Source organism: Cavia porcellus, unplaced genomic scaffold (genome assembly GCF_034190915.1).
Source record: "Cavia porcellus strain 051 isolate PalLab524CR breed Dunkin Hartley unplaced genomic scaffold, mCavPor4.1 scaffold_15, whole genome shotgun sequence".
Taxonomy (NCBI): Eukaryota; Metazoa; Chordata; class Mammalia; order Rodentia; family Caviidae; genus Cavia; species Cavia porcellus.
Genome location: NW_026947498.1, coordinates 58,582,434 through 58,595,155, shown reverse-complemented (window position 1 = coordinate 58,595,155; position 12,722 = coordinate 58,582,434). Strand labels below are relative to the sequence as shown.

At 36.3% G+C, this 12,722-nt stretch overlaps 1 protein-coding gene across 3 annotated transcripts in view; it reads left to right on the top strand.

Moving 5' to 3' along the window:
• Nucleotides 1-1,437: 1,437 nt before the first annotated feature.
• Nucleotides 1,438-12,722, top strand: part of Btla (B and T lymphocyte associated) — a 28,364-nt gene continuing 17,079 nt past the window's right edge. The window contains exons 1-2 of one of the 3 annotated variants that reach the window (XM_063224951.1): nt 1,438-1,784; nt 3,304-3,392. Coding sequence is in view for 2 of the 3 variants with exons in the window: in XM_063224950.1 (XP_063081020.1) it covers nt 1,697-1,784 (88 nt within the window). In the remaining variant the exon portion in view is untranslated. The remainder of the gene's footprint in view (nt 1,785-3,303; nt 3,393-12,722) is intronic. The other 2 variants (XM_063224950.1, XM_013151693.3) reach the window with 2 other exon arrangements.

Here is a 12,722-nt window from a genome sequence, read left to right as displayed (position 1 = left end):
CATACACACTCTTCTATATGGAAAAGAATCCTAGTCAGGTATGGTGACGTATGCCTGTAACTCAGCACTAGTAGTGTTTAGGCAGGAGACCCAAGTTTCAGCCCAGCTTTAGAGACTTAGCAAGATGCTATCTCAAAGCAAAGCAAAACAATTTTAAAAAGGGTTGAGGATGTAGCTCAGTGCAAAGTCTCTGTGTTCAATTCACAGAACTGCAAAATAAAACAGTAAAAATCAAAACAAAACAAGAAAAGCCGACTTTACAATAGTTAACCTGAAAGATTTTAAACTGAGATAAGTAGTTAATATGACTCCTTTCTGACTTGGGATGATAGCTTGACCTCTAGTGCCTTTTGAAAGGGATAATGGATCCAGCTTCAGCTGCTCCTAGAAGGTTACACTCCTTTGTGCACATGGGAAAATGAAAGAATTGTATATAAATATATATATATATTTCACAAACATGTCCTAGAATGTTTACTTGATTGGTAATGGAAGTTCTAAGAGGCTGTGTATAGTTACTCTATATTACCCTATGAATGGCTAAATATAGATATTCAACAATAAAAGTTGATGACAAGAAGTTACAATACTGAGGTTTTTAAAATTAAGAATGGTGACATCCATTTTTGTATCTCCAACCATTTGAGTCAATGTATATGCAGTGACTGGTTTTTGGCTTATATACCATAAACCATTGAAGTTTGGCCTTGAAATTATAATCCCAGACTCTGAGACAAAGACTTACAAAAGCTAAATGTGCAAGAGCCACTTAAATAAATGTCTAATTTGGAATCTCAAATGGTAGTGCATTTGATTACCTCCTGTGATTATAAGCTAAGCTCATTATTAAAAGTGGCTTTGGTGAACCTGGCAACCCTGAAGTACCTCCTTTTTTTCCTTTCCTGTTTCTATTCTACTTCATCCAGCTGGTAACTACATGAAGTGTTGAAAATCTAAGTTTCCTTTAATTGATAGTCAAGATCGCATTTTGGTCAGGACTTTAACATTCAGAAAGAACATACAGGTAATGCGAACAATGATCTTGTTCCATTGATGTGTATGTACCGATTAATACAGCACTCTTTCCCTTTTCTGTTGAGGAAACACATCCTGTCACTCATTTTCTCCATAACCTCAGGTAGCTCTTCATTGCTTTCATGATGATAACTGTTCTCATCTTACTGTGACATGATGTTTTGGGGGGGAAAAAGTCTCAACTCACATTAAAAAGTTTCATAATCACAAGCTATGTAAAGGAGGGGAATGTATATTGATTAACCATAGGTACTTTTACCATGAATTTCCTGACCTTGATTTGATTAAAATCTCAACCTAAAGATTGCAACAATCTAGATTTCTTTAAAGTTTACTTGTTCACTTCACTTTGAAGAAAACCTCAAGGAGGGGCCAGAAGGTGGCAGAACGGAAGGAGAACTTAAGGACTGCGCTGCTTTGCAGATGAGTGTTTGAAAGTGAACAGCCAATTTAACAAGAAGCAAAACCACAGAACAGTCAACTCACATTTCTTAACGAAATCAGTCAGTCTCTGCCTACTATCCTCTCCCACCATCTGTGTTCTTTTTATTTATTTCTCAGATGCTGCTACAGTAGATAACCTGATCAATCTCCGAAGAACTCAGGAGGAAGGGAAGCCTTGTGCTTGAGCAACTTTTTCTACAATCGATATGTAAAGGGGATGAAGACATTGCCTGCCATGCTTGGAACTAGGAAACTGTTTTGTGTCTTCTTCCTGATCCTATATCTGGGCCTCCAGAGCATCCATGGTAAGGCTCCTAGTTGCATTATTTCTGGTTTTATTTCTTAAGAGATTATGGAGGAAATGTTTTCTTTTGCTGAATTTAGCAGGATGGGATGTTTACGCCAAAGTAATAGTAGATGAGCTCAAGTTGTTAGATTTGCTCTGTGAAGCTTATGAGACATAAGCTACATAACATGCACATCAATCTGCTTAAATAGTAGATGGTGAATTCACGGGTTGACCAATTTTTCTAAAAATATGTGCTGAAAGCAAGAAATGAGAAGTGAGCAAATAGTTAAGTATAAATTCATGATTACCAAAAACTACCTGGGTGCCATAGGCTGCTGAATAAATAAAATCTTCTTTCCGAACTTATTCTAACAAACTGTTGTAGTGCTCATTGGATGGGACAGACCTTGAGATAATGGGAATTGTATCTATCTCCATGATAGATACATTGAGTAATGTTATCTCTAAGTAAACTCTGCATACTTGCTTTAGTGAGATATTTGCCACGAGACATTTGAGTGAGAAAAAAGCTGAGAAACATCAGAGCAAAGCATTCCATAATGCTTCTATTTTGATGAAAGGAAATATTTCCTCCGTGGCTGCCAATAGAGTATAGACAATGACTTGGGTTCTATAAAGATGACATTTGATTATCGCCGTATGTAGGCAAAAAAAGGCAGTTTGTCTTATGATATTGAAGTCTCTTGCTCCCTTACATTGACACGTATAAGGAGCAATTTGTTAAATTGTTTTGACATATGGTTAATATTTAAATATTTTAAAATGCAGCAGAACACATGATGTTATTAATCCCACTGACTTCAGGTACACTTTCCCATCATTCTTGACTCTTTCTGAAAGTCCTCTCTTGTGAGTATTTGATCAGTTGATACTGAGTGCCATCCTGCAGAAAGGCAGGCTCATGAAAGCATGGATTGCATCCTCATTCACCTTATTCCCAGGACTGGGCCTGTGGGACTACTGGTATTTTCTAAAATCAAAATGATCTTGAAAGGTAAAGATTTTGAATCAACTCAGGATGTTCAAGAAATCAAGGCAGCCATGTCAGCATAACTAAAGACATTCATAAAAGAGAACTTGAGAACTGCTTCAGAAAGTTAGAAGAATGACATGATACTTATATTTGAAGTGAGAGGAAGTATTTTGAGGGAGATTAATGGCAATGTGTCTTACTGTAACAAATTTTTAAAATTTAAACAGTATATTTTTCAATCACATCTCATACATTGTAAAGCGATGATAATTAAAATTTCTGATTCCTTAGTAGTTCTAGTTTTAAACATATTCTTTTATTATCATCCACAAGCACATATTTATGGGTTTTTTCTTTAAATTAGGATATATGATCACTTAGGTCTTACAGAACATCATCTTGAATTCTAGAATTCTGTAGTTTGGGATTTGCATCTGTGATTTCAGAATATCATGCAACCAGGTGCAAAATAATATCTCATGAATCATCCAAACATATTTATATTTATATGTGTTACAATTGTAGTCATATCTTTCAACAGAAAGCATACTAATTTAGAAGATCTACTATAGACCATTCTTTGTGAAACGAAGGAGAATAATGTCAGTGCTATACCACAATTGGAGTACGGTACAACTTCCATTTTTCCTCTCAATGTGCTTCAACCTAGTGCTTGTAAAATAGATGTGGGTATTAGAATTGAGTTCAGTCACTGGCCCTGCCATTTACTGTGTGATCGTGGTTAAGTTTATTATCTTCTTTTATGTTTACTTCCCTCATTTTAAAAATGGAATGAATAATTTTACTTAAGTTATGTGCTTATGGTGATGACTATAAATGAAATAATATAGGTAAAATTCCTAGCACTCTAAGTGTGCACTTCAAAGCTGGGTAAATGTTAATGACATTATTGCAGATGGTATTTTCACCAAGTGAGAAGTAAGGATTAACATTATAATTTATGATAATTTAGTTTTAAACTTTTTATTTCATCTTATTTTTATTTTTTATAGTGAGAACACTTCAAATCTGTTCTTTTAATACTTTCAAATAAATATATTAATTATAGTCACCATATGATGTAAAAATAGATGAATGAAACTTATTCCTTTCAACACAGTTTGTCTGTTGTGATGAACTTTTCTCTAAAAGAGAAAAGTTTCTTGAGTTTTTAAAGTAAAAATGAATAAGTAAAATATATTGTACAATATGTTCAGACGAAAATATAAAGAATCAAAGTATTTGGAAAATGAGGGGGAAAGACTTGGACTGAATATTGACCAGGTACCTTTTGTGGCAGTTGTTATGATTGTAGCATTACTCATCCGAAACAAAAAATAGAGTAAGACAGATTGAGAACATTAAATGAGGGCTGGCAATATAGCTCAGAGAGAGTGATTGACAGCATATCTAATAGCCCGAGTTTGACCCCCAGCACTGCAAAAAGTAAACACACAAAAACCAACCAAAAAATTAAAAAAAAATTAAGCCAATGAACATTTGCTGACATTTGTCTTTCCAGACAGACCTGATGGCTCCATTCCCAAAACCAAATTAATTATAATATTTATATCTTGGGAATTTCCTGTAATTTACATTAATTACTTAATTCTTTACAGTGGTACTTTTTCAAACTGTTTAAAGTTCATTTTAGAATATTTTCCTCCTACTTCAAAGTAGTGTGAGAGATTCATGCTTTTCCCCCTCTTAAGACAAACTGTATTTGTAATGAGGTTGGGGAAAATTGTAACGTTGCCTACAGATTTGAGCTTGCTTGTTTTTTTGAGAGGGAGAGAGAGGTATAAATGTCTGGTGCATCACTTCTGTGTTTATGAAAGTGATAAGGATATCAAAACTTTCTCCTCATAGACTGAAGTCCTAACCTGCAGGTAGATATGGACTCTTCTCTGAGGCCCCACAGATGCAATTCCCTGTACTGCTTGGATTCTAGATCCAGGCAGGCAGGAATGCTGCAGGTAATACCGGAAGCTGGTTGGCAGTATATCTGATCTGGAATAAAAGAAGTAGGAAATCTTTGATTGATCACGTGTTAGTGTGATAAAAAAAATAATGCTAACCTAGTCTAGTAAGCGAAGAATACTTATACTCTGGCTCCTTTGAGAATGCATTAGTTAGGGCCACGCCTATATCTGAGTCTTGCTCATGTCCATTTTTTAAGTTACTATGGTGGTTCAGCATGATGCATGGATCCATTTTTAAAGGCCATACTCCGCATTCCGCAGAGATTATACTGTTCTCCACAAACTGGTTATAACACTGGGCCAGAGCAGACAACTTTGGGCAGATTGAGCTTTGTGTCTATTATTCCTTGAAGATCAGGTTTTAAAACAACACGTGCTTATCAGGCTTACTTTTATGGCTCTATTTATTTGTTGCTGTTGAGACATGTACATGAAATGCTAGAGATAGAGCTGTGCCTTCTACCAAATGCCAAATACCGGTGTGCTAGTATCATACCCAAGTCTGCCATTTAGGCAAATGTCTGAGAGCATTCTGCAACTTCAGGATTTCCTGGATTAAGGCATAAACCGATGAACTCTTATGCTAATTACAGCCTTGAATCAACCTCTCAGCACTAAAGAGCTCTTAAATCTACGTTTGCTTCCTTCATTCTCTTATAAAAATTTCCTGTATTGTAAGGTTAAAGTCAAAAGCTATTATCTTGCCTCCCTGGGACTTTCTTACCTAATTTCCATTATTGTGAGTTTTGCCTTTCTAATAGAGTTCAGAATTGTTGGAAGAAAAATGTTCATTAATGAAGCAGGTACAAAAAGTGAAATTAACTTGTTTAATTTCTTGGAGAAGAAAGATTGAATCTCTAGAGGCCACTGCCTGGATCAGTATCTTATGTCTGCCATTTACTAATTCTATGATTATAAGCTCTCGGGTGCTCAATTCTTTACCTAAAACTTGTGACAATTATGTTGACTTCAGAAAGTTGTGAATATTAAGTGAGTTGAACACTGTGAAACCCTTAGAACAGTGCCTGATACACTGTAAACATGGTGTAGTTGATATAACAATGACTTTTCTTTTATTACAAAATGAATTAGCTTAATAGAATCCTTAACACGGCATGGTGCTGTGTGAGGTGCACACATCTACAATCCTGACACTCTGGGAGGTTGAGGCAGGAGGATTGCAAGTGTGAGCCCAGTTTGGGCAACTGAGTGACTTAGTGAGGCCCTGTCTCAATATAAAAGACAAAAAAGGACCTGGGGATGTAGCTCAGTAGGAAGGCCCTGGGTTAAATCCCCAGTACTAAAAAAAAAAAATTGTATTGAGAGATGATCTTTCATTTGATGTTGACAAGACTTTTATAAATAACTCTGGGTATTATTACCTCTACCACAACCGTCGCCAAGGCATGATATTATCTAGGTAGATAATTTCTAATGACATTTGAGAGTTAAACATCTTGGTTTACATTGTATCAATGAATTATGTGTACTTTTCTAATAGTCTCAATTTTTTTGTCTTGAGATTATTTCAATACTGCGTTTCCTTCCAGTATATTTTATGCTTGTGATTCACATGTTTATGTATCTGGAAGAACTGGCTTGTGTGTCTGTGTGGAAGCGTGGCGAGGCGTAGATTTAGCTAAGTTCAGAATCTGATCATTTGCTAGCATTCATTTGGAGCAAAGTGCAGGGAAATATTTGAGAGACTGCCTGGGCCATTAGAGGACAGCATCAGGTTCAGCAGCAGATTCTTCTAACTCCTCTTTTCTTCCTCACTGTCAGCTGTGTTATGAGCAAAGCTGGGCCCTGCCCACATTCCAAGGAGCACACTCTTCAGAAGTTGGCTTCAGAGGAGGCTGGAGCATTCAGGTTTTAGCTGGGTCATGGCTACCTTGCATCTTTCTCTACAATATAAGAATAGGAAAATGAATGTTGGAGAACAACTGGCAGTTTTTACCCACATAGGTGTGGCTAAGTATTTCTTTGAAAATGCCAGTGAATCTCTGTGGCCAAGTGTATCAGGGATGGGAAGAAATATCCAGGAAGGAAGTGGAGGTGGACTTTCCCTATGCTTTTCCCTGCATAACATTTGATCTACTCTTATTCTGAGCATCACAAGTTAAACATTCTACTGATAGCAATGATTAGAAAAAACTCTTGTTGCTTTCTCATAAATTGTCAGGCTTTCATTGATACTAGCTTTTAAGGTTGGCCGTCCTGAAAGATCTATGCCCAAAGTAAAGGACAGGTTTCACTGCAGATGGAATACACTTGGGTCAGGCAATTAATGTAGTCTCTACATTGTTCTTTAGGATTTGTTAAACTGCCCAGAACTTTGGCTGCCCACTGAGAATAATCACACATTGGTCAACGAACACTGTACTGGAAACCTGCCCTTATCACATGGAAAGGGCTCACTGGAGTGGAGTTTGCAGGTGGAGACTGCAGTGTCTCTGAGATATGTGAATCCTTTTGAACTGGGGAGGCAAAGACAGTGACCAGCAGAGTAGACCATGAAGTGACATTTATCATTTGTAGATGTAAAGATGCACAGAAAGTAAGCTTGGAAATACAAGCAAAAGCAAAATTTTTTGCTTCCTAGTTTTGACCAAGTCAAGCTTTGCTGGCAGTATAATTTTGTAAGATTTCCTTTTGCATAAAAGAAGAACATCTTTATATGAGATGTGTTACTTTTGCCCATTTATTGTATATATCAGCCTTTTTATACTGTTGTTGATCCTAATGAAAGTGAGAATAACTTTTCAGAGCAGAAGCCCATGGGGAAGATCTTTGGGTTTTCACCTTCTCTGTGCCATTCATAGATTTTGTGACATTAAATATTCACTCAAAGGCTGTACTGCTTCCCTGAATTAATCCTATAAAATAATACTGACCTTTATTGTTATACAATATAAACTAAGTATAAATTTTTTTCAAATGCATTTTTACTTATAACAAACTTACAGAAAAGAGTTTATACTTTGGAGTCAAGATCAGGCCTGGCTTCTTATCCTACTCATGATTTCCTTCTCAATACTGGTGACATTGTGGAAGTATTTTTTCTAATATTCAGTTTCTTCAATTTAAAAATAAAGATAATAATGGCAGCTAGTAGCTGCCTCATAAAAGTGTATAGTCCTTGACATTCGATGGTTCAATTTATAATTTTTCAGTTTTACAATGATGTAAAAGTGATATGAGTTCAGTATAAATTATACTTCAAATTTTGAATTCTACTGTCTTCTAAGGCTAGCAATATTACGTGTGTGTTGTAGTCAGGGATTGCAAGGAGAACAAGACTGTACAGGACACATAATTTATAGTATTATTTTATAATAGTCACCCAAAGTGATAAGTGCAAGAAGTGCAGAAGATCTGTTTACAAATTAAGACCCAAAGAATCCAGCTGAGGGGCCCGGATCCCACAGCAATGTCGTGCATGAGTCCAGCTGAAAACATAGAACCCATGACAATGACTCATACAAATCTATTTCATGGATCTGTGCTGGGAAGGCCCCAAGCAGAAGCTAGTAAGTCTTCTCCAGTGGGATGAAGGATCTGTGCCAGTAGGCTGAGTGTTCTGCACTGGAGCCGGGAAGCGACACTCAAGTTAGAGCTCTTCTGAAAAGTGCCACAGTCATGCTCAGGGGTGATGAGGTCCTGAGCTCCTCCAACAAAGGCTCCAACAGCCAAGTTCATATCATGTAAGGAGCTCAAAAAATTCCTCCAGGAAAACTCATGGCAACAGGAGAACCAACCAAACCAAACAACAAATTCAACTCTTCTTCTCTAGTTCTGCTTTTTATCTTGGCAACAACCTTCAGGTGGGCCATCCACACTCAGCATCATGCTGACCCAATTAACTGATATTACAAATTAACCACTAGATATCAATCTACCACAGCATGATAGTCACTTGTGGTGCCAGCCAGTGGCCTACTCAGCCATGCGATCTTGAGGGTGAATGATCAGTACTGCCCAGTGTGCAAGGTTATCAGAGGGCTTTTAAAAAATATAAGTATCTAACAAATTACACAAGATATTCAACACTACATTAAAATAGGCTTAATGAAGCTGAGGATGTAGCTCAGTGGTGGACCACTTGCCCAGAATCTACAAAAAGAGACCTAATATAGGCAAATATTAAATGTTCTAAACATATTTAAAGGTAGGTTAAGCTCAGGTGTGATGTTTGGAAGTTTAGATATATGAAGTGCTTTTTTGACTTACCATATTTTCAACTTAAAATGAGTTTATGGAGAAATAAACATAAGTCAAATAATATCTGTATGTATGGGATACAACAGTGTCTAATACATAATATAAACTTTAAAAAACACATATCCATATTTACCTGTTGTCATGATGGATCCAGTAGAGTCGATAACACACTGATTTGTGAGGGACAGTTTAGTACACTGGTGGACAAGTGTCTGTGAAAATGAAGCAGAGATTCTGGAGCTGAGCTGCCAAGCCTGATTTGAACTATCCACCCGATGAGTTGTGTGATTTCTACTTGTCCTGTTCTTAAACACTTCATAGACAGGAAAAGGCATAAGCACTGCATAAACTTTGCTAGTGTTAGAAAATATTATAGCAAATATTAAAATGACTGCTTTTTGACAAAACAATTTCACAATTATCCAAAACTACATAAAACCAAGAGAGAAAGATTAAAAATCATTGTTTATGCAACTGCATTGTCTTCAAATAGTCATATCATATTATGAGAACTGCTAGCCCCAGAATTGCTTCAAAGCATGCTAAATAACATGTAAAAAATGAGCAAAGAAATATTTCACATATGATTATAAGGTATATTATTAGAAGGGGTTTTCCAAAGGAAAATAGATGATTGTAAAAATTCTCTCAATTTTCTTGTTTTATGGCCTTTGTTTTTTAAGTAATGGGAATAAAGGTAGATTCATACCGTTGTTTTCTTGTGGGAAGTTAATTCTTTCTAGTTCCATTTTTACTAAGAGAACTTCTCATCATGTGAGTGTGCGTGCATGTGGGCACGTGTACAAGCACACATATGTATTTGTGTGTTTTTAGAAAGGGAGGAGATGCTTATTTCTGCCCAAAGACAATACTTAAGGAAATCATCCCTCAGAGAATGATACAAATACCTACCATTACACCCCATTCTGTGTCTGTGATCTGTATTACATTATGTGCTGCCTAGTACTTGTATTGAATATACTCTGATTTCACAGCAGGCTTTGTATGCCTTTGTATCCTACAAGGTTATCTTTACAGTACCGTGGTTGCTTTTTACAATAGGAGTTCTGATTTTTAACACACATATGTGTGCATCATATTTATTTAAGCATTTCTAACACTTCTAACATATCTGCCTTAGGGAGTGGGTTCATTGCTCACCGAGGTAAACTAAAACACTTAAACAATGCTATATAACATTAACTCAGTGGTTTTTGAAGTGGGGGAAGTCTCCTAACCTCATGGTGGCATGTTTCTGATTCTATAAATATATGTCAGCTAGCTTATGATGGGAGACCATTTGGGCTTCCTGTTGCTGCACGTGTGATCCTCCCACCATGTGTAATTTTATTATGAGCCCCGGGATTCTGATGTGTGGTTCCAAGAGTGCTATCGCTGTGTATAGCTTTGCCTTGATTCAGCTCAAGCCACTACTTACTTATGGGATGACTAAACTTCAGTGTTCTAGGGAAGAAGTTATTTCCCTTCCCTTCACCATCTCAGCCACAAAAAGTAAGCAGGACATACGACTAGCGTTGTCTGGAGGCCTTCTTCCTTAAGACTGTGCAAACTTCTCTCTCTAGCACGTATCTGAAGTAGTTTTTTAATCTATGATATCCTCTGATAGAAGCTAAAATCTTGGCTGATGTCACTGAAAATTGTTGATGTATTACACCTTTAGTAATCACTTTAGTTTTCAAAAAATTGTTTATATTTTATGTCCATCTCTAAAACTATCAGCTCAAATTAAGGCAAAGTGCATTTATTATTATCATTTATTTCTTTCAATGAATGTAACCACTATACACTTTCCATATATTTGTAAGAATATTTCAATGGAAGTACAGTGAAATTCATTAGGGACACTCCTTACACTAATAGTCATAATCAAGGCATATAGTCTTTGAAAATAAAAGGAAATGGTATCTCACAAAAGAATTAGAGGTATGAAGCTATTCTTTTGAGCTTCAAGGTTTCACAAATCATCTGCCACCTTTAGCTATATGGACTGACACATGCAGCTACACTTGCTCAGTTGGAAGTGCCTAGACCGTGCAGCTGTTTGTGGCTGGCATTGTTTTCTGGCTGATTGCTCTGGCAACTGAATTACTATGGAATGTCATTGGTTAAATATTTTAGATATCAGCCCAGAGTGTGCAGAAATCAGACCTTTCCACACTGCGTACTTGCAAAGATTAGCTTTTCTTCAGTGGTTAACACTTAACCACGGCAGAGTATTTTGATACACACATGGTCCTCACCTCAATGCCTATTAGATAACCTCTCCAAAGGGCTTATCTGTGTCTGCACAGTGCTGTTTAACACAGAGAGACAGAGATGTGAGGAAGTTATTCTTTGCTTCATGAGCCTTTCTTTTCAGTCTCAGGACAAATAATGCCTTCTCACCTTCATACTTTTGGGTTTATTTTTTTGTTTGTATTTTTGAGTCAGAGTTTTGCTACGTAATTAAAATTGCCTTTGAACTCACGGCAGATTTCAGGTGTGTGTCACCACAGCCAGCACCTTCATGATTCCATAAGGCTATCTCCCCCTGCAGAGACAAGTATCACTTGATCAAGGAAGTGGTAGATTAGACAGAACACAAATGTCTGAACCACAAGTACTTATAATAGAGTGATGCATGTCACACTGAATAGTGCGGGGGATTTTTTAGGGAGTAGGAATGCTATTAATGTGGTAATGGGTAAAGAACTCAGTTTTTCTGGAGGTGGGGCTGGAGTTAAGCACAGACTCATTCTCCAAGCATTTCTTGATTGTGTTAGCCAGAAGGACTTTTCTCTTGAAAATCTGAAAACACTCGGAGACTATATCATGTCTGAGATAATGAAGTAAGCATCTAATTACAAAAGTGAAGAATGTTACAAGAAATTTGCTGCCTCCTCTTTGCACTAGAAGCTATCATATCCCTTAACTGTCACGCACAGCACAATGTCCACATACCTGGGTGTGGACAATGAGGGGATACATTTACTGTCTGTACTGTCTACTTTTTATGTTACCGTGCACTAGCCATTACAAGTAATGTCTGTGACAACATACACCCCTTCTCCAAATATTTTTGATCTGGGTTCTAAATGATTAAAGTTATTGTTGAGTTTTAATAATATATATATGCAAGCTTCATGCTAACATTTATAGTACACTGTTTAAAAACTGCATGTTATATACATGTTAACTCAGAGAAATTGGTGATTTCAGGGTTAGTCTTGAATAAATATGAATTTGGTTACTTTTATTCATTTGGAAAATAAATTTATAATGTTCAGAATCACTGAAGTTTATCTCCAGGCTATATCGTACTATTCCTACATTCAAGAGGTCCATTTAATATCAACTAACACCACAGTGATTGCACAGACAAGGAAGCACAACTGAAACTCTTTCCTTTCTGTTCTTATATACAGCTATGTTACATTTTATTTATATTTAATGCTTAAAACAATAGAACAGAGGACAGGTTATGGGGTTACAATATTTTTTCTTGGTTACTTTAGTTCACAGAAGAAAACTTCATTGACTAATGTACTTATTGAGATTCTTTCTAAAGAACTTTCATTTTCTACTTTAAAAAGAAAAAGCAATAAAAACAATGGTAAATAATTTCAAAACAAGATGATAGGAGAGTAACAATGGTTAATACATTGCTTATTGTATTATCTTCAAAATAGTTGAGGAGCTAATTGTTTTAAAATGGTAGAGTGAATTTAAAAACTACATGTGTTATAATTTAATAGTT